Genomic DNA, 21,055 nt, shown 5'->3' on the forward strand with positions numbered 1-21,055 from the left:
GGCCTATCATTCAGGGGAGCAGGGTGATCATTTTCCTCACCCCCATATGTGTGGGCGCAGCCTATGACCCCGGCACAGAAAACATTTGGTCAAGATGAAAATCTCTCCTTTGTTGATGTTTTTGTGTATTATCCATTTCTCCCGTTGTCCCATGCTGATGCAGGGGTCACGCTGCTTTTTAGAGAGCGTTTTTTTTCATTCTTTCTTTCTTTTCTTTTTGCCCTTTTGTTTGATGCCTTCTTCTCACCAAATTTTCTGAAAAATTCGTTTATACTAATATCAAACAGTTAACAGTACGAGTGGCAGAAGGAGATAGAGATGATGAATTTCGTTACTTGAAATCAGGAAGAACAGAGTAGGAAGAGAGAGAGACGGGAAGATTGAAACCTTGAAAGCCAAGCAAAGCAAGCAAGCTACGTTCTGGTACGATTCCCAGTTGACAAGCACAGCCCAAGTGTCCCCTTCATATTAACTACACCTCAGGCGCGCACACAATCATAGAATACGATTTTTAATGCGGCACTTGGGTCTTCCTTTCCTCTTTAATGATAGTTTGATGTGAACCTACTCTGACCCGGATTCTGATGTCTTATTCTGATCTGGGACTTGCTTTCGAGGTTTTCCTTCTCCTTCGATACTGAGTAAATGGATTCTCTGTCCAACGGTGATTCAGCCGCTACAGCAGCGGCAACTGCCACTTCGATTCCTCAGCAATCGAAGCTAACCCATCTAGTGGAGTCGCTGAAGTTGGAGCATCAATTGTTGAGGGTGCCCTTTGAGCATTTCAAGAAATCCATGAGGTTTAACCACCGGATCCTCGAGAAGGAGATGTCTGCCGTTATCTCCAGCGTCACCGAAGCCGCCGATCGTGACATGTCCAAAGAAGAAGCCGTTGACCATCTCACCTCTCTTGTTTCTAGATTACAAGGCCTCAAAAGGAAGGTTACATAAAAAAAAGGCATCTTTCTAATTTCTGATTGAGCAGGGATTAAGTAAAAGCTCTGATAAAATCATTATTTTTGGGTATTCTTGTGATCTCGTTTGTTAATTTGTTCGTTTTGGTAAATTAGTTGGAAGAGGGTAGTCGAACTGAGAATTTGCAAGCGCAGAGGTGTCGGGCTCGGTTAGATCACTTAGGGCCAGCACAGACGGAGAACGTTTCTGAGTGGAACAACACACGCGTAAAGCGGATTCTCGTGGACTATATGTTGCGTATGTCTTACTACGACACAGCGGTGAAGCTCGCAGAAAGCAATAACATACAGGTAATCTTTCTTGCCATTCTTATGGTTACTTAATACTTTACTGGATTCCTGTTACATTTATTACATTGCAGCGCGGATGTCTTTCTTAGCATAGCAAGAATAGCTCAGCCAGTTTCTTATAAAACTGTTACCTGTTGGCGAATGTAATATATATGTGCTTCTAGAGTGTTTTGCACTAAAAGTATCCATACAACTGTAGGCAAAGAAGAAAAAAATTTGAGGTGGCTAGAAGAGCAACCTTCGTCAACTGAGAAATGAAACTTCCTTGTAATGAGTGCATCTGGGATGAGGATATTTAGATGAATGAATAGCAAGATTAAGAAAGATATAATTAGTGATCATGCATTTGAGGAACATAGAAAGATAAAGAACAACAGTTGCATTAGTGTGATTTTGTGTCAGCTGAGGACTGTCGAAGGACAGAGGTAAGAACCCAAAAGATGTAATGAGTTCAGTTGAGGTCCTCGAGATAGAAATAATTTTACATTTTATGCTTTTAGACAAGACAAAGAGAAAAATAGAGAGGAATGGCAGAATAGGATTCGTGCTGCTAACCTGCTATTATTGAGATAATGCTGTCAATTCATCTTGGATATCACTTAGAATTTGGATTTTTCCTTAGATCTCTGTACACACGGAGTTTTGACAGGATTATCATCTTTTTTTTCTGCAAATGTTTGTCCAGATATTCACTTTTTGATATTAACAATAAGAACGTTTTAGTTGTGCACCTCTCATTGGCATGTTTACCAAATAAATTCTTTTTGTTACAGGATCTTGTTGACATTGATGTCTTTCAAGAAGCCAAAAAAGTTATTGACGCTCTTCAGAATAAGGAGGTAGCTCCTGCTCTAGCTTGGTGTGCAGAGAACAGGTCCAGGTTGAAGAAGTCCAAGGTATATAGAGTTATTTCCTTACCCCCTGACCTCTGCCTTGTATTTCTACTGAATCTGAAGGTCCAGGATATATACGGTTATTTCCTTGTTGTCTGGTTCCTTTTAGATTCGATTAGTTACAATAACAATGTTTCTGAAATCAGACTGTACAATTATTTTGCTTTTATTCCTTGGCAGATGGATGAGCCTACATTCCAAAACAAGCTTAGCTACACTGCAATCCAGGCTGGGTTGAGGGGGTTGCTGTGTTTGTTGTTTTACTACAGCTGTTGTTCAACAAATAATAGGATTGTATACAGTTAAAAAAGTTCAAGTGACATCTCATAGTGCAATTTTAAATTCTTTCAATTTTTTAGATGTGGATAATCAATTTATAATAATTTACATTTCCAAGTTGAGTTTTCGGCAATCTTTCAAAGTTTATTTATCAGACAGCAATAAATCCTTCTAAACTTAACACTGCAACAAGGCAAAATTCCTTTGGGCTGGAATTTATCAGATGATCTGAACACCTGTCCATAAAATTTGAGTGGAAACTAATCTCCCACTGGGCATATATTTAGAGCACTGTAGAAGCCTTGCCTTTCTTCCTTTGAAGGATAGATCTCTCATACCACTTGTTTGTTGACAGATATCTCCGCAAATTTTATTAAAACTGGAGTTTAGATAATTTAACTGTGTACTGACTGAAACATGTTTAGAAACTTTTCACTTCAAATACCTTTTTTAATTGTGGACACTCTTGTGGTGATAGAGCAAGTTCGAATTTCAATTGAGACTGCAAGAGTTCATAGAGCTGGTACGAGCTGATAACAACTTGCAAGCCATTACATATACTCGAAAGTACCTTGCACCATGGGGAGCCACCCATATGAAAGAACTACAGCGTGTAATGGCAACTTTGGCATTTAAAAGTAATACTGAATGTGCAACATACAAGGTAAACTTTATTATCTGATTTTTATAACTTGTGTGTGTGTGTGTTAAATAACGCATTGCTGTGTATGTAGTTGGCTTTAATTGGTCCTGTATTTCCCTTATGCTTTGGGGATTAGCAATATGCCAGACAGAACAAAAGCAAAAGAAGTGGATGGCACCATTGATATGGGACTGACTCTGTGTGTGTGTGTGTGTTTGGAGATCATTGTTGATGTATACGTGTATCTTGAGGAGCCTTGTGGGCCTGTGGCAAAGGGACAGATGGCTACTATGGTGGTAGCCCAAAAATTCTCCATCTATTCACCATGTTGCCCTCTATTCATGTGGTATAGCTTGAGCCCACTAGCTATAACCCCACATTACAGAAGATATCCACCTTTTTGGGCATTATTTTAACTTTAAAATTTGAACTTCAAGGTGTGTAGCTGATGTGGTTCTCCTTTGGCTAGAGGGGTTATATCTACCAAGCTGCATCTTGGAGCGATCCCTTATAGCATGTGAGACGATTGAAACTAGGGAGTTCTGATGGGCCAATTCCGCTCTGATTACTACAGCATAAACTTACTGCAAAGCTTGCTCATTGAGTGGTCACAGCTGATTTATTCTGATAATTAGAATTGACACCATTATGATGGGTTGGGACCTTGTTTTTCAGTGTATGTTCATCTTATTGTTCCCTCTGCATCATCCCCAGGGGGCCAGGTTCAACTAAAAGCTAACATTTGAAACCCCCGGTCCTTCTGACATAAAAGGGTAGTCCTCTTCATCTAAGCCTAATGGGAGAAGGTATGTCCATAGGAGCAGAATCACATCCCATTCTCCAAGGAATTCATGTTGCCTCCACTCTTCATTTTATTTTTGGAGGTTTTCATAATATTATCAGCTGTCAAGAGAGGAGGGCGGGCCTTGGTGCAACGATTAAGGTTGCTCCATTGTGACCTAGAGGTCACGGGTTCGAGTCTGGAAACAGCCTCTCTGCGAAAGCAGGGGTAAGGCTGCGTACATTATGACCCTCCCTAGACCCCGCAGTGGCGGGAGCCTCGTGCACTGGGTACGCTCTTTTTTATCAGCTGTCAAGAGAGGCGTCATACTCGTGGAGATTAGCATGTCAATTTAAAGAGGCTGGAGACTTGGCCTTTAAACTCATATTCTTTGTTTAGAGACCTACCTTGGCTTACAATTTCTATTTGGATTTTTTATTTAGAGTCCAAGATTGGCTAACAATGTTGCTGTTGAAAGTTGTCCTTTTTTTTCTCAAAGACATAGGTTGGCTAACAGCATTGATGTTTGGCACTGTATATCCCAGCTGCTATGAACTCAGTGGACGAGGGTTCTGGGTCACTTGACTAGTTTCTATGCTTTCTTTGTTTTTACAAGGGTTGTTCCCTTCGCAGTATCTCTCACCTTCGGCCCCCCCTCCCCCCAGTGTGTCTGTGCATGAGTACAATTTCTATTCATCTTCAGTGAATCTCCATGTCAGAGGGAAAGAAGTTTAAATCTAAACAGCTAGTATTACTAGAGGAAGAGCTCAACACATGGTGGGTTACAAAGCTTACTTGAATTGGAACAGTGCCTATTTGATGGACAGCCTAACTTGGTCATGATATTCGTTCAAAAGGTGGAGTTAATTTTGCAAAGGTCTGGATTATAATCACTGAGAATGTCTTTTCCCTGAATTGACATGTGGATGAACAAGTACCTATAACACTTGCAGATCTGTTGATAAATAGAAAGATTAGTACTTCGATGGAAAGTTACCTTGGGAATCAGATAACAGTTTATATTTGATGGAAAACACACAAATGCTTTTGCCCTTCCATTCTCCTCTTGGGACCAACGCAACTGCCACTTTGAACTTCAAACAAGATGAACCAGTTGAAATTGAGTTCAAGGTTTTTAACTTGGATCCACGAATCCTTTCCTGCAACTTTTTCCATTGCAACTTCCAAAAGATGCCAGAGTGGTTGATTATATTTAATGGATGAGGGTAATAAGTTCTGTTCTCCATCTCTCTGCTGCAATTCAAGTGACTAAACTTGGTCAGCTTTTTTGCTCAACTGTTACAGGTGCTGGAAGAAGATCAAGTAATGGGAATGAGGAAGATAATAGAGTTGAGTACTTGAGATACAGAGGCAGCCTTCTTGGTGATGTCATGCTTTGATAGGAGGGGTAGTGATTGGAAAAAATTATCTGGAGCACATGTTATGTCTTGGGTGGTTCGGCAAAGATTCAATTTTTACTCTGCACAGCTAGCTAGGGGTAGTATTCTATCCATTAATCACTTGGAATCATGGGTCTTTGGATTACCTATTATATGTCTTTCCCTGATATCATATGATTCTTTGTCCTTATATTTTTGAGGCTCGGGGTCCACTGATGGAGGAAAAATCTTGTGTAATGCCTAAAGACTTCATTTCTTTACTATGGAGTTGGAAAAGGCAGTATCTAAGCCATAGATCTCAACATCCGTGGAGATTACCCTGGCAGCAGTATCATAAAGCTTTTGGTGGCAAAAGATTCCTTGAAGAGCAAGCAGGAACCAGCCTATATAGGTGTTAGTAGAGCTTAATGTCATCTTTTGTGCTGCAGTCAAAACAGTTGAGAGAATAAGATGCTTCTGAAATCAGAAGAAATTGGAAATTGTGCATTGTGTACATTTTGACTCCTGGACCTTTCTCTGCAGCTCTTAGGGCTTTTAAAAGTGTAGCAGGTCATCTCACTCTTGTAAGGACTGTAACCTGGTGCAGGTCCTGCATTTGCAGGTTCCATGGAAGGTGGATTGGACTATGTCCTATCCTTCAGCATTTTTTGCACGAAGTGGCTGCCCTTAGACTGGAACCTGTATATTCACAGTTCACGCTGGCATCTTGAGCTTTCATCATTGCACCAAGCAATGGCCCCTGACCATGTTACGCACATTCCAACCCCCCCACCCCCAAAAAAAAGGGGGAAAAGAAGACTGATTTTTGGGTCTTTTCTGCCAGGACATGCTCATCTCTGACATATTTTGTTGCCTAATCATATCATGCTCAGTTATGATTTCATGTGCAGGCTCCTGTAAATTCAAACCCCAGTTCTCTTCTGAGGATGGTGCCACCAAGCATTTTCTGCATTTTTCATTTTTTATTGGATGTGATCCAGATTATCTATTTAACACATTGAGCTACTCGGATAATTTGAACTCTTTGGGCTTTGAAAGGTTTTATTTGAACCAAAGCAATGGGACTATCTGGTGGAGCATTTCAAACAGGAATTCTGCAGGTTATACGGCATGACCCTTGAACCTTTGTTGAATATCTATTTGCAAGCAGGCTTGTCTGCCCTTAAGACTCCGTATCCATATTCTGTGATTTGTTACTATTGGTTGTTTTCTGTTGGTCTGAATCCCTTTATTTGCTGAAGATTTAGTAGCACCTCACTTTTGTAATTAGCATATACTTGACAATCCAAGACCACAGTTTGATGGTGAAATGATCTCATTTGAAACATATAGACCCATGACTCCACTGGAGACGTAACATCAATACATTATCTTTTTTACATGTGTACTTTTCCACTGCTTATGCCAGATAGCTCCCTATCCTGTCAAAATGCAGCTCGTTTTTCTTGACCTAGTTTAGATTCTGTTATGAAGAAGACTGCACCAAAGAAGACCCATTGTCGCAGGAGAGCTTCCGGAAACTAGCAATGCCATTGCCGTTCTCCAAGCAACATCATTCAAAACTTGTTTGCTACATCACAAAGGAGCTAATGGATACGGAGAATCCACCACTAGTCTTGCCAAATGGCTATGTTTATAGCACTAAGGTTTGCACCTGTCTAGAAGCAATGGAATTGGTGGGTTATGATGAATGCAATTATGTATTATTTGTTTGTCCTAATTTGTCTTCTGTGTGAAATTGTTAATGCCAGGCCCTAGAAGAAATGGCTAGTAAGAAGAACGGCAAAGTCACGTGTCCTAGGACAGGTGTAGTCTGCAACTATTCTGAACTTGTCAAGGCTTTCATTTCGTAGCCATGGATGTTACAGAAATATTGAGCCAGGTCCCATGGTAACACTTGCAACAGATGACCGCTAAGTTATTGCATCTTCATATATATTATAAAGTTGCCTGCCTCTCAAGATGCAAGCAAGCATTCTGATGTTCACTTCATGACTTTGAGCTTGTTCATTGTTCTCAACCCATGTATAGTTCACAAGACAAATTTTCTTTTTTCCTTCTTCCCCTCTTTTTGGTTCAATAGCAAGCTCCGTGTGTGTCATATTACCTGTTAACAAATTGCTATAGAAAATGAAACATTTTTTATCACTAGTTATTATAACCTAGACTGACCAGAATTTTATGAAAGGAAGTTCATGAGCCAGAAGAGAGTGGTTCTAACAGAAATTGGTCAAACTGGTGAATTTAAGACAATTGCTAGTGCAGTTTGTTGGTACTCTGCCAGTAGAGTACAGGACTACAGGCCTCCCAAGAGGTCACGGGTTCGATTGATAGGCTGACACCAAAAAAACAAAACTGGTGAATTGGCAAGAAACAGAGAACTGGTTGCTTTTCCTGGAATTGTGAGTCACCCTTGAGTTCTATGCAACACCCTTAGATGATTGATTTTCATCAAACAGAATATTGGGTATTGCAAATTCTATCTTAGCTGCAAAATCAATCTTATGCACCTCCTGGATCAATGAAATGGATTGGATATCTTTTCTGAACCTTCCTGTTGGCTGGTGGAAATTAAATGTAGATGGCTCGGCGAAGCCACCATCTGGACCAGCAGAAAATTGGTTGAGTGATCACGACTTTCCAGGAACTTGCCATGCTTACTACTTTGCCGAGACAGTTGGATACAATAGCAATATACCTGCAGAGTTCATGGCTATCCGTGAAGCCCCAAGACTGGCATGGGATTGTGGCTGTGATACCTGGTGGTTGAACTAGACTGCAAACCTGTGGGTGCCGGCAATGACCGAAGCTCAAGTTACAAATCGGTTTTACTAGACCTACCTTGATGACAAATTGAACTTTCTCAAATGAGAATGTAGAGATTGTTTGCCATTAGTATCCTGAAGCCAACTCTGTAGCTCACAGCTATTGCTGCAGATACTGTAGGGCGATCTGCCCCTCATCTAATTATGTAATGCGAAAAAGGGAAAAAGAGTGTTGCCTGGTCGTGTGGATCCTTCGCTGAGACACTGGAGCACATGAAATTACCGTCCCTCTTCCCAATGAAATAAAAAATCTCATCCATGCTCATGCCCTTGTGTGTATTTTTGTTGGCTCTCTACTGGGGCAAAGGCTACATGACTAGGCAGCGATCTCTTGCCCTACGTAATTTTCCCATTCTAAACAATCTTTCCGAAAGAGGAAAAAAAAAAAAACTGAAAATGCAAAATAAGTCGAAAATTGAGGACAGATTTGGCTATTTGAAAGCAAGAGTGCCAGACTATCAGTATGAAACTTCCCACTGGTAGCGTTAGCCAATCAGGCCTGTGTGCTGCAAATCAGTTGATCATGGCCAAACTCCATCTTGGCTCGCCGGCTTCTAGCCTCATTACCCTGACACAGCTTAGTTCAGCTTATCATAGGGGAGTTCGATAAACCGGATATAATCTATATCCGGTTTGGTTAAGGCAGATCTAATGTCTCTGTGACAAACATCCAATCTATGCCTCATCTGATTAACAAAATGATCACTATGGATTTTGATATATCCTATCTGATTAATATCTATCTAATTATTGTTGGGAGAATGTTTGGGGGCGGGGGGGGGGGGGGGGCAGAGGGAATGTATTGCCCATGCAAAGACACAGAGGGGGTAAAATGACCACCCCACCCAATGAAATGCCAAAATCCCGCTCATGCTCCCCATAGAGAACGCGAACCCTTATTGTTGTATGTATATATAACATCATGTTTACAACTTGAGGCCTTTCTTATATATATACATTTTCTGATATTTTATTTTTTGATAATGTTCAAAAAATTCTTTCATTTTGAGGAAAGGGAATTTCATTATGAAGGCCAAGAAATCGCTGCATGTCGTGTTGCCCCTATACCAGCACAGGGACAAGGGACAGTGAGAGCACATGCATGGGCATCAACGTGTATGGTATATTGATTTCATGGGGGTGGGTGGTCAAGCAAATAATTTTGGGTGATCAGGCAAATAATTTATGCTCAACAGCTCTAAGGCAAACATGGACAGTGTCAAGACATTTTTTGGCTCCTCCTTCTCATTCAGAGGTTAACTTGGTAGCATAAGAGAAGCAAAGAAATACAACCGAATTTCAGAGCCACATGAAAATATCATGTCAACTGCTCTGTTGCAACATTTGCCCATGGTACAGTAATAAGCTTTCATCTAGACAGGTAGCAAACACCCCCCCCCCTAAAAGACGGACACAGGACAAGATATTTACTTGGGCCAAGCTTGACATGAGACGATTCTCCTCATACTAATAATAAATGTACGCACTATTGAGCAAGGAGAATTTTGGGACCAACAAGATGTATAGGAAGCCTAAACCTGAAATCCTGCTATCATCCTTGGCTTCATGACAGCAGCATCCGATTGAAATCTCTACCCACGTCCAAATTTTCCAGCATCCGATTGAAATCTCTACCCACGTCCAAATTTTCATTCCCATGGTTCTGTAAACAGAGGTTTATTCCCAAATTGTTCATTATCCAAGTCAAATGTCTATTACTACTACTGTTACCAACAATAGTCACATTATGTAAACAGAACATAGTTAAATTTAGTTCCCAACAAGGTCATTACTTAGAACCCTAGTTATGAGCACTTGAAGGAGATTCACTGCCCTGAGGAGAACCACGGTTGTCATCCTCATCTTCTACAGGACTCCTGTCATCCCTAGGACTAGGGCTAGGGCTCCGTCCATTCGCTTGAGGGCTTTGGTACCTCCTGCCTTCAGGGCTCTCTCCTCTCTCAGGGCTTGCAGGGCTTCTGCTCTTGGCTCTAGGACTCCCACTGTAGTCTGACCCATCATGCTGAGTGGCCTCCTTGCTCTCTCTCGGTGGACTTTCTCTCTCTTGAGGACTGTTCCCATCTGGTGTAAGGCTGCGCTTCCTTCCTCTAGATGGTGGAGGTGAACTCTTCTTCAACTTAGGACTCCTGCTGTAACGTGGACTCTTTGACCTCTTCTCCTCACGCTCAACACTCCTCTCTCTCCTTGCAGGTGATCTGGATCGGCTGGCCAAAAAAAATTAGTTTTAGCATACAGATGAGATGGGAGAGTGAACGTCTCTGAAACCCATCAGAAGCTGGTAACAACCCCCCCCCCCCCAAAAAAAAAATAAAAACATACTATTTTCTTCCTTCTCTCTTTTTTTTTTTGCGAGGGAAGGGGGGGGGGGGGGAGAGAGAGAGAGAGAGGGAGGATTTGAAAACTAGTTTTCCCTTCACATTCTCCCCCACGTGCCAAGAGATTCCACAGTGCCACACTCGACACTCCAGTAAACACAAGGAAAAGTGTTCAAAGTTCCACCACCCCCTCCCCCAATACAAAAAAATATATATAAAATACTTCCAAGTAAAACAATATCCTGTTCCTAATGGGACAAAAATTAATATTAGTTAAATAATATGTCAACCACTGACTTCCCACAGTTAACCCAATGCTTGTCACTGAAACAACAAAATGTTCTGTATTTATCTGCCTAAACCAATCTAATCCCCACTACCATGACAAGCACAAGATCACATAATGCAGATTCCTTCATGTAATACAAGATAACACACCTGTAACTGCGGCTCCGGCTGTAACTTCGACTCCGGCTTTTTCTGCCACGGCGAGGAGAGGGGGATCGTGATGGTGACCGAGAATAGCTATGCCCACGTCTGAAAAAAGAGCATCATCATCCCATGAGTTAAAAAATCGGACACATCAAAATCCTTAAGCACCAGGCCCAGACAATAAACATGAATGAAATAGCTCAATGCAGTTCAAGAGAGTGACAATACTTCAGTTCCTTTGGACTATTCTGGCAGTTTCTTTCTATATGACCTCTTTCTCCACATCGGTAACACTTGTTCTTCCAGTCTCCAGCTTTGCAATCTCGAGCCCAGTGACCATCAAGGCCACAGTTGAAGCAGCGACCAGACCCAGGAGGAGGACCTCTTCCCAGATACTCCCTTGAACCACCTGATCCACGTGGTCCCTTCATTCCAGGCAAGCAAATCCTCAATACCATAGACCAAGATAAAACAAACAAATGCTACACATCATGGGTAAAGGAATATGTAAGACCAAAAAAGTATAACTACAAATTACAGACAACGGTTTCTAATTGTAGAATACCCAACACAATCAGCTCAGCCTCAAGAAAAACAGATATGAAAGCAATCACAATAAAATAAATGACGGTAACCGATCAGGCTACCCTGTTGACAATTGAGAGGCACAGGACCTAGACCATTCATTCTTTCAACTGCGCCTCCCCCCCCCCCCAAAAGAAAAAACACAAAAACAGAGAAAAGAAAGAAGTGAAAGAGAAGACTGTTCAAAAAATCATAAAACCAAGTGAATAAGAATAACTGAAAACAAAATCCAGAAGAAAAGTGGACGAGTTCAGAAAACGTACTCCCTTGGCAAATTCAACTAATATACGACTCCCACAGAATTCTCTTCCATTTAAGCTATATCTTGCATCATCAGCATCACGAGGATCACTAAATTCCTGTTAACAAAAGATAAAGGACAAGGGGGGGATGACAAAGAAAAGAAGCTCGTATATGCTTAACATAAAACAATTTATCACACTTAGTAGGGAAAAAACAAAAAGGGGATAGAAGACAGAAAGTGAAGTATACATACAACAAAGGCGAAGTCGTGCTTCAAATCCACATCCCGTACTCTGCGGAAACGGTTGCCAGAAACAGTAAGGCCATCATGACTTAAGTACCGAAGGGTCTGATACTTCGCCCCTCACAGATGAACTAAACACCACTTTGAGATTGTTGCCATTTCCATAAAAATACGCAATAACATTACAGAAAGAATCGCCAAAGTCTCCTATACACTGCAACAATAGCCACCAATTCCACCAAGGGCACCCTCTCACCATAGGCCTCCAGGTTAGGCAAAAGCCCAGAAACCTTCAACAAGATCATTCAAGTTAAAACACACGACACGTGGGGGTTTCAACGTTCTCACACAGAAAACATAGAATACTGAACGTAAATCCAAGCACAAAATGAGGCTTGGCAAAGACCTGAATGTCTCCTAAATGCCTAATAGGTACCCACCACACGAACTAAACGACGGCTAATCCAGGAATGGGCACTATGATATAAACAAGTTCACAAGAAACAATCATATGTGCCCTAGAACAACCGCATGCTGCAGTATGGAAGGGAATGGGAGAAGCATGACAGAGACTGTATCTTCTCACCCACTGTTGAAGGATTGAATAGACAGTATGTCCGAGATCCAAAAGGGCTTCTAAGAGACCTAATTCTTGATTTAAAGCATGTAAATTCAAAACAATTGTCAACTCTATGGAACAAAATATGCAAATACTAGATTGTGATTGATGATAGGTTATGCTTGATGATTAGTAGCAGTCAACAAAGCAATAAGAGAATTTACTGAGAAATTCTGGCCTCTGAATTGAATTTCCAAAGGGAACAAATCTTGCAAGCAGAATCAAATCCATCCAAAATTCAAAATTAAAATGTAAATATCCCTTCGTTAATATAACGGGAACCTCTCGTACCTTCCATATCTGCTGAAGAGGTCTTCCAGGTCACGTGAGCGCGCCCTTGAAGACAAGCGACCAACATAGAGACGTGTGCTGCCATGGCGATCATGCCGATCATCATACCGAGGCATCTTCCACACTGAACCAATTAAGATGCCAATTTAGTGATTGGCATAACTACCTCGTAAGTAATAATACCAACCCATATGGTTAAAGATTCTAGCACCTCCACCCCCAACTTAGAAAAATAAATAAAGATAAAATGGATACATAAGAGATCATCTCCTCAAAAAAAAAATTTAATATAGCATATATTCCTGGATATTTGATGCACATAATTGCAGACTGTATACGAAATGAAGATACCTATTTCAAAACAATGTTGGGCACAATGGGTAGACCTAGGTATTAGAATGACAAGCTTTAACCATGGCCCAAGTTGTTAGAGAGAAGAAAATTAAAAAGTAAAGTAATTTTGGTACCAGGCCAATTCAACCTCAAAGATCTAATACTGAAGCATCAAGGCGGAAAATTTTGAAAAATAAAACCATTGGCAAGTCGCTTCATTTGATCATACAATTTTCTAAACCATGTGCAATGTTGTACATAGATCAGGTACATACGCAATAAAAATATATGTTTTTTTAAACCTCCTTTGCATGGATTCTTCCGTTACCAGATCAGGAGGATTAGATTGGATCAACATGAAAGACACAATAGAAGAAAACTATCCATTGCTAGTTTGCATTCCAGAAAATATATCTGAATAGAGAAACCACGCAAATTAAACCCGCTCAAAAAAATGGGTGTCAAAGCTTACCTAATTAAGCTGATCGGCAGGAAACAAAGTATGTCCACTTGTATCACCAGCGTCGCAGAATCACTGCGAGGGGAGAAATGAAAAGAAAAAACATAAACATTCAGCTCTAAAAATATCTCAGGAAATTTCCAGTGATCACAAGAGAAAAGATGTGCTGAGAACAATATCTCTTAATTTCAAATCAAATAAACGAATTCATCGTCAGATCCCACATTCGAAGCGCAAAAGTATACGATTTTAGAACGAAAAATTGAAATCAGATCCTGATTGGGCTCTACGACGATACCTCGGGTGTATCGAATTGAGAGAGGGACACGAAAGGAGCTAACAGAGGCGCATACCTTTGGGGGTGATAAAAAAACGCCGAAACCGGAAAAACCCTAATTTTCTTGAAACGAGTAGGGTTGGCCCGTGTATTCCTACTTTAATTTATACAGCATTAGGAAGGATTTGGACGGTCTGGATACGTTTCTCATGAATCAATGGCTTTAATAATTTAGATCAACAGAAATTCTTTTTAAAGAAAAACAATCCCACGCTGACACTGTGGGATCCTTTCCTACACACACATTTTGACCATGGGGATCATGGATACATTGACTGTTTCTCCTTTGTGATCATGTGGGTTCCTGATACCCTCTCTAGTCTGATACAATTGTTCCTCCATGTGATACATGCTTCCCCAACTTCGCAAATCTAAACATCCTAACATCAGCACTATTAATCTTAAGCTTAGCAATTGGAAGACGAACGTTTTGAGTTTTGCAGGAAAACAATTTCTTATCAAGATTTTAAAACTCGGGTTTCGATCAGTCATAAAATGAAATATGATCGAAATTTATGACTGATCAAAATTGGTCGATACCTGTGATTTTTTTCCAATTAGCTTGAGCTGGTGGTTTTGAGGCCCATGAATTTATTTTTTTTATTTGTTTTTTTGTATATAGCCTATTTTTAACATTCTAAACACAATGCATTAGCTATTTTTACAAAATAAAAAAAATAAAACTCAAATAGTACTTGTGGTTTTTTATCCAAGTTTATTAGTGTACGTACAGTGTACTGAGAATCATAGTAGTCAAGACAGACATTTATTATGCTAACACTTATTTATGCCGTCTTGACACTTATAGTTAGATGAAGTGCTATTTGCTTGCCAATGAAATCTGGAGGCTTCAACCTTTAACTCTCATCAAGTATGAATTTTCCCCACCTTGCCAAGCAGGTTTGGTTTCTTTTATTTCCCCATCAATCCATTTGGGGTCATTTATGTTCAATGAAATCAAAATACTTCCCCTATAGTAATTTTCTTCATGCTTTTCTCATTATGCGACCTCCTGTGGATGGTGGTCTTCTATTGTTAAAGCTTGATGTCTTATTCTTACGGGTCTTTTTGTTCGAGTAGATCATGGTTGAAGCATTAATCCATGGATCACCGTATTTTATCCTCCTTCAACTCCCTTCCCCTTTACCAAGGAATGTTGCTCTCAGAGTAGTTAATTTTAGCGACATTTGTACTAAGTAATGGGATTCAAATCTCATATTTTCATTAGTGGCCTAGTAATATTACTCAAAGCATTCTATTCACATCCATTTATTTGGCACTCCGCAATTAACAAAAAGTTTACCACCGTCTTAGCCTATTAGCTCACCTTACTTCACGAGGATCAATAATTTAATCCAATCTGGCTTTAGTTGTGGCACATTCAATGTAATTCGGATCCTCTACTGTCGAGCTGTCTAGAAGGACCGCGCTACGCAGACACAGCAATACGGAAAATGACCACCTTACCCCTGCCCGAGCATCTTGACGAATGGATCAAATCATTTGTATTTATATAGCATGAAAGAGGAATCTTTTAGAAAATGGCATAGAGGAGAGCACCAATGAATTACCACAGAATGGTATTGTAAATAAGAGGGTAGTGAAGTCATTTAATGTGAAAACAAAAGAGAGAGACGCAAAGGTGCTAGCTCACTTTGCCCCAATTACTCAAAGAATCTTTTCCTGTTTTGTTTTGCCTTGACTAACACCATTTTAATGTTTACCAAAAAAATAAAAAGACCAACACCATTTTAATTAAGGCCTTGGAATGTGAGTAGAACTTGGATCCCCTTACCCACAAATTTTGGGCCTTATCCACAATGTGATAATAATAGGGTTTTCAGGGGATCTAAGTAGCGAACGCATAAGTTATTTTTTTCTTTTTCTTTTAATAATTTAAAAAACCTAGACTCTAATGTGGTCTAACCCCCTCCTCCGCCCCCCACCCCCAAAAAAAAATCCACCTGTTTTCCCTTATTCTATAGATAAATGGATATTGATATTAGGGATTTATAACCATATTCTCATATAAACTGGGGAATTTTTATTTGAAATACATATTTCTAATGTTCAAACAGGTGTATCATCCAAAATTAATCCATATGTATTTCACAACCCATTGTAAGCTCTAAGACATGTCATCTAATACCATTTAATATCAATTCTCAAGCCATACACCATAATGTCTAAAGTTGAGCAATGTGGTTTGACTATGGTGAACAACCAACACACTCATGGAGTGATGCATATATCTTTAGTTGGAATTGAGAATCATCATTTTAGAAACCCTTTTTAGCAGATGCATCAATTTGTAGTTCAATTTTGTGTCCGTGCATTGACCTTGAGTTGAAGATGATACCATGAGAAATGTAGCACTTTGAGCCATTTTTACGTCGATGAAAGAATCAAGTCGATTAGAGTTCGAGAGAGAGATATGGTAAGCTAAGTAAATCATTGTTTAACAAGTCTAAGAACTTAAAAAACGTAAAAAAAAAACCGAGAACATGTGTTTAAAACAGGAATACTTGTTATTTGCCATTTTTTTCAGTATATTTAGGAAACATACGACTATACGAGAAAACGTAAGTAAACCATTGTTTAACAAGTCTAAGATCTTAAATAACGTAAAAAAAAACAAGAACACGCGTTTAAAACAGGAATACTTGTCATTTACCATTTTTTCCTAGTATATTTAGGAAACATGCGAGAAAACGTGTTTAAAACAGTAAAAAACGAGAACACGTCTAAAATGGAAGTAAAAGGTATCTTCTTTGCCTCTTCTTCCTGATTTCAATTTATAGGGTTCAGATTAAATTTTTTTTTTTTTGGGTAGAAGGGTTCAGATTAATTCACTTTTCCCTCCATCCACCTGTGAAGGCAGATCCATATCCGGCTCCGTGGTATGATAGATACAGAGTGGCCAATATGGCTGAACCGATCCCGAATTCCCGATACCTAAAACCTGGGACTCTTACATAAGGGTGGTTTCGTCTTAATCTCTTTCAAGCATTTGTAGGAGAAGAAGAACGAGAGATTTTTTCCCGTCCATTCCGTCTTACAGTACCTTTCGTCATCGATCAAATTAGACATCCAATACCGAAAGAGTAATTCCACATGGACACCTAGACGGAACGGACCCGACAAAGACTTTAACTGTAGAAAATTGAAACCCATTCATTCCCTCAACGGCTCAGCCTCTCTGCCCAGAACTCCTTCCTCTTTTCTCTGTGTTTTTTCATCCTCCTACCTCCCTGCCTGCTTTCCTTACCTAGCTGTATACATGAGAAAACTCAATTTTTCTCTTCTTCTTTTAACTCTCTCAAGCTCTCATAATTTTTCTGTTCATAAGTGTTTTGTCGGTGAATCTTTCTTCTCATCATTAAATTTTGTTTTGGGGTTCTTCCTGTAACACTGAATCGTCCTATTGAAATTTATTTGTTTTGTTTTTGTTTGCCATTTTTGTTCTTCTGTTCGTCTACTTATCTATCAAATCCGCGGCAAGAAAGTGTTCGTTTTTTTTAGTGAAGGTCGATTGTCAGTGCGTCATTGCGACTATAGAGGGTAAGTATTGGCTTTTACATTTAGGGAGTCTACGGATCTAGGGTTTTGATCTTTTACTAATTTTTTTTTTGTAAATTTATTTACTGAAATTGAAAGAACAGTTCTTCTATTTGCTTTGTGTGGGTAAAATTGTTTTGCTATTTAATTGTCTTAGGAGTTCGGTTGACGAGGATTGACTGGTTTTTACTGAATCAGGGTGTTAGCGGGATGATGAACCAAGGTGAAAAGGACACCAATACACTTGAGGTAATTGCCTGACTGATTTCTGGTTCCTAAATAAGGATTTTGTATTTGCATGCTTGTATAGTTCTCTTTTTTCCTTAGCTTGAATGTAAGAAAATTACACTCTTTTATGAATTATGATGGACATAAAGTTAAGTTAGTGTAGTTGATTTGATATTTTTATTACCTTCATATTGAGCTCCCATTTAGAAGACTTTTCTTTCCTCAAGCATTCAGTTCATCAGCTGCTGTTTGCAGTTGTTGGGTAGGCCTTCCATGTAGAGAAAAACTCCAAAATGTATTACATCTTACAAAGTAATAGTGAATGAGAACCCAGTTTTGGAGATGCACCTTCAGTTATGTGTGTTGCAAGGAATTTATCTTTTATTGGTCTCACTGGAAATGGCGAACATGTTCATTGGAGTTTCTTCCAACAAATTTGCCAGCACAAACTGCTGGGTTCTTATAAAATCAAAGTAAAATCAGATGTTCTGAAATCAATCGGCGGAGAGAATAGTCTAGACTACCTTATGAGGTGTTGGATTGCAACAGAATAGACTACCTGTTGAGGTGTCGGATTGGAACAGACTGATCTTGATATCATCAATGAGTATTCGATATTATTGGCCAACATATGGGGTTTTGTATTGGACCTGATGATATTATTGCCATGGGACAATAATTAGCATGTGTGCATCCAGTTCAGATGATTTCTGCAACGTTGTTATATCCATATAGGAATATATGGAGATATTTTATGAGCTGCTTACACGTGCTGAATTTGAAAGTGGTGAGGGGATCATTTGACTATCCGAGGGAACAGATTTCTGCTTTGCTTTCTTATGTCAGAGCTTATTCTATGGAAGCTGTCATCCGTATTTCTCCTCAAAATGATGAAGATTTGTCGAGGAAAGATTTTCTGGTGCATTTTTTATGTTGATGGTACTAATTTCACTATTGTTGAAAATACCATTACTGGTAAATGTCTGTAGGGACCAGCAGAGTGATCATTTGGTGCTGGTTATTTTGTATCAAATCTCTTGGTAAGAGGATAGGAAGTGCAAGTCAGGTTATTTGCAAGGCTTAATGGTTATCAGTTGGAGAATTTTGATGGGGGGTGGTTGAATTTGGAAAGATAAATCTTCTGTTCCTTTCAATGTTATCATTTGGTGCTGTTTATTTTGTTCAAAATCTCTTGGTAAGAGGATAAGAAGTGCAGGTGAGGTTATTTGTAAGGCTTAATGGTTATCAGTTGGAGAATTTTGATGGAGGTGGTTGAATTTGAAAAGATAGATCTTCTGTTCCTTTTGGGAAAATATTTGGGAACAGAAAGATCCTTTGGGGATGGAAATCGTTTCCTGGATAATGGTTAATGGTAAGGTACTGATTTTAAATCATTTTCAGGGACAAGGGTACATGATAGCAAATAGATGTGTTCACTGTAAGAAGGAACTGTAATCTAGAGCTCACCTTTTGATCTTTCATGACGAGGCTACTTCCTTTTGCTATTTGGGGTTATTGGTTTTGTGCTAAGAAATCCATAGACGTTCTTGCTTTGCCCATGGATTACTTTTGGGACAAGGTTCTTATGTTTTTTTTAAATGGCACCACAGGCAGAGACTGTCACCTGGGGTGGTGCAAATGAAGGAGACCAGTGAATTTTTTTTCAGAATACCACTATGAGTGTTCCTAGATTGAGCTATTTCATTAGAGGTTACCTCATGAATGAAGTTCTTGGATCCGACTTTAGTGATAGATGTTGATCTGATTTGGAACAATCGAAAAGTCTTCTAAAGTAAAAAAATATGGTTTGCAATTTCCTACGCTTCTCACATGGTGCATTTAGTGGCTTTCTGGATTTCTTTCTCTTTTAAATGGTTGACCATGAACTTTTCTCATCTCATATGCTTATAGCAAATACTAAATATATGATTTTCAGCAGTAATAGTTTAGTTGTAAAAGTAAATAATGCTGAATTCACTTTCATTGTTTATTGGACAGAAATGTCAAATTGTTGATTCAACTGGACAGGCATCTGCATCTTTAACTCCTGGACATTCCCTTCTGCCCTCGGCGACTGGTTCTACAGCTGTATCATGGACCATGCACAGGACGGATTATAGCTCTTCTGAAAACGGACTTATTCCGACTTCCACCTATCATCATAATCAGCAGACAGAGCCACTTTCAAGGGAGGTGCAAGATGGATTGAACGCTCCATCAAATGCCTCTACTTCATCTAATTTGGAGGCAGCAAATGGACCACAAGAATATGCTGGATATTCATCATATACAAGTTCTACTGATGCTTATGGTTATGGCAACACAGGATATCAGAATGGTTATTATTACAACTATCCACAGCAAACAACCCATTCGTACTCTCAACAAGGGGGAGTATATGAACATTCAGGTGCTTCTTATCAGCCTCTTATCTCATTTCAGAATACAGGGCCTGCAAGTTATACAAGCACTTACTACAATGCTGCTGATTATCAGACAACTGGAGGTTACCCGAGCAACGAGTATAATAATCAGACTAACTTGTGGAATCAAGGGTCCTATGCACATTATCCTTCTCATCAGTATTCAGCCTACACTTCAGATTCTAATGGTGCTCAAAGTTCTAGTACTGTAGCTGCAACTCCACTCCATTATCAGCAACAATATAAGCCATGGGCAGATTATTACAGTCAAACGGATGTTTCCTGTGCTCCTGGGACGGAGAATATTTCTGTTGCCAGTGCAACCACTTCGGGTTGTGCAGTTCCTGGTCACACGGGTGGATATCCATTTTCAAACAGCCAGCCTCCACCACCTGGTACAACATCCTGGAGACCAGAACCCAGTTCATCTGAATTGCCTTCTTCGCAGGTTATTTTCTGTTTTTGGTTTTTCTTCCCCTTGATAAGTAAGGCTTTGGTTTTCCTTTTTATTTCATATTTTAGTTGGAAGTTATAGACCTTCCTACCAGTTCAATCCCAAGTGAATGCATAAGAATTTCTCTAGTTCCCAACACTGAATTGGAATGTCACATAAGGAATTCTTTTCTTCTTTCATTGCTTTAATTCCTCTTATCTGTTTGTCCTTGTCTCAGTTGTCTGTGACTCTGTATTGTGGATATATCTCTTGGTTCTGATCACCTAATGAAGAGTGTCATTATGTTTGTCAAAACTATGTGTTAATGTTGATATATATATATATATATATATATATATATATATATCTCATCATCATCTGTAGTTTTACTTGGTTCCTGAAAGTGTTCATATTTTCTAATGTAGTTGTATTAGACAATAATCCTGT

General features: G+C 39.5%; 3 protein-coding genes across 7 annotated transcripts in view; 2 read left to right on the top strand and 1 right to left on the bottom strand.

Moving 5' to 3' along the window:
• Positions 1 to 436: 436 nt before the first annotated feature.
• On the top strand, positions 437 to 7,414 carry LOC122644207 (protein MAEA homolog). 2 transcript variants are annotated; one of them, XM_043837825.1, is made up of 7 exons: positions 440 to 942; positions 1,071 to 1,265; positions 2,039 to 2,161; positions 2,916 to 3,101; positions 6,300 to 6,433; positions 6,721 to 6,907; positions 7,013 to 7,414. In XM_043837825.1, the coding sequence occupies exons 1-7, from the start codon at positions 646 to 648 to the stop codon at positions 7,112 to 7,114; spliced, it is 1,224 nt and encodes a 407-aa protein (XP_043693760.1). In that variant the 5' UTR covers positions 440 to 645; the 3' UTR covers positions 7,115 to 7,414. The 2 variants fall into 2 exon arrangements, with proteins under 2 accessions (XP_043693768.1, XP_043693760.1); XM_043837833.1 differs by lacking the exon at positions 7,013 to 7,414 and having other exon boundaries at positions 437 to 942; positions 6,300 to 6,463; positions 6,674 to 6,743.
• Positions 7,415 to 9,741: 2,327 nt separating this feature from the next.
• On the bottom strand, positions 9,742 to 13,690 carry LOC122670465 (serine/arginine-rich splicing factor RS2Z32-like). The gene is made up of 7 exons (XM_043867352.1): positions 13,642 to 13,690; positions 12,837 to 12,960; positions 11,936 to 11,975; positions 11,703 to 11,798; positions 11,083 to 11,279; positions 10,861 to 10,959; positions 9,742 to 10,311 (listed from the first exon to the last, which is right to left on the bottom strand). The coding sequence occupies exons 2-7, from the start codon at positions 12,950 to 12,952 to the stop codon at positions 9,888 to 9,890; spliced, it is 972 nt and encodes a 323-aa protein (XP_043723287.1). The 5' UTR covers positions 12,953 to 12,960; positions 13,642 to 13,690; the 3' UTR covers positions 9,742 to 9,887.
• A 6,012-nt stretch (positions 13,691 to 19,702) lies between these two features.
• Positions 19,703 to 21,055, top strand: part of LOC122643508 (SAC3 family protein A-like) — a 35,009-nt gene continuing 33,656 nt past the window's right edge. For 3 of the 4 annotated variants that reach the window (XM_043837126.1, XM_043837136.1, XM_043837131.1), the window contains exon 1: positions 19,703 to 20,623. In XM_043837126.1, the coding sequence (XP_043693061.1) occupies positions 19,718 to 20,623 (906 nt within the window). In that variant the 5' untranslated portion in view covers positions 19,703 to 19,717. The remainder of the gene's footprint in view (positions 20,624 to 21,055) is intronic. The other variant, XM_043837140.1, reaches the window with a different exon arrangement.

This window comes from Telopea speciosissima, chromosome 1, assembly GCF_018873765.1.
Source record: "Telopea speciosissima isolate NSW1024214 ecotype Mountain lineage chromosome 1, Tspe_v1, whole genome shotgun sequence".
Classification (NCBI taxonomy): Eukaryota; Viridiplantae; Streptophyta; class Magnoliopsida; order Proteales; family Proteaceae; genus Telopea; species Telopea speciosissima.

Excerpts from the sequence above, each read along its gene's own strand:
- LOC122670465 (XM_043867352.1), bottom strand. The coding sequence starts at position 12,952 with ATGCCTCGGTATGATGATCGGCATGATCGCCATGGCAGCACACGTCTC. Across the intron at positions 11,976-12,836 it reads CTCTTCAGCAGATATGGAAG|AGTACGGGATGTGGATTTGA; the intron begins GTACGAGAGGTT and ends CCGTTTCCGCAG. Across the intron at positions 11,799-11,935 it reads AGCACGACTTCGCCTTTGTT|GAATTTAGTGATCCTCGTGA; the intron begins GTATGTATACTT and ends TTTTGTTAACAG.
- LOC122644207 (XM_043837825.1), top strand. The coding sequence starts at position 646 with ATGGATTCTCTGTCCAACGGTGATTCAGCCGCTACAGCAGCGGCAACT. Across the intron at positions 943-1,070 it reads TACAAGGCCTCAAAAGGAAG|TTGGAAGAGGGTAGTCGAAC; the intron begins GTTACATAAAAA and ends TTGGTAAATTAG. Across the intron at positions 2,162-2,915 it reads CCAGGTTGAAGAAGTCCAAG|AGCAAGTTCGAATTTCAATT; the intron begins GTATATAGAGTT and ends TTGTGGTGATAG.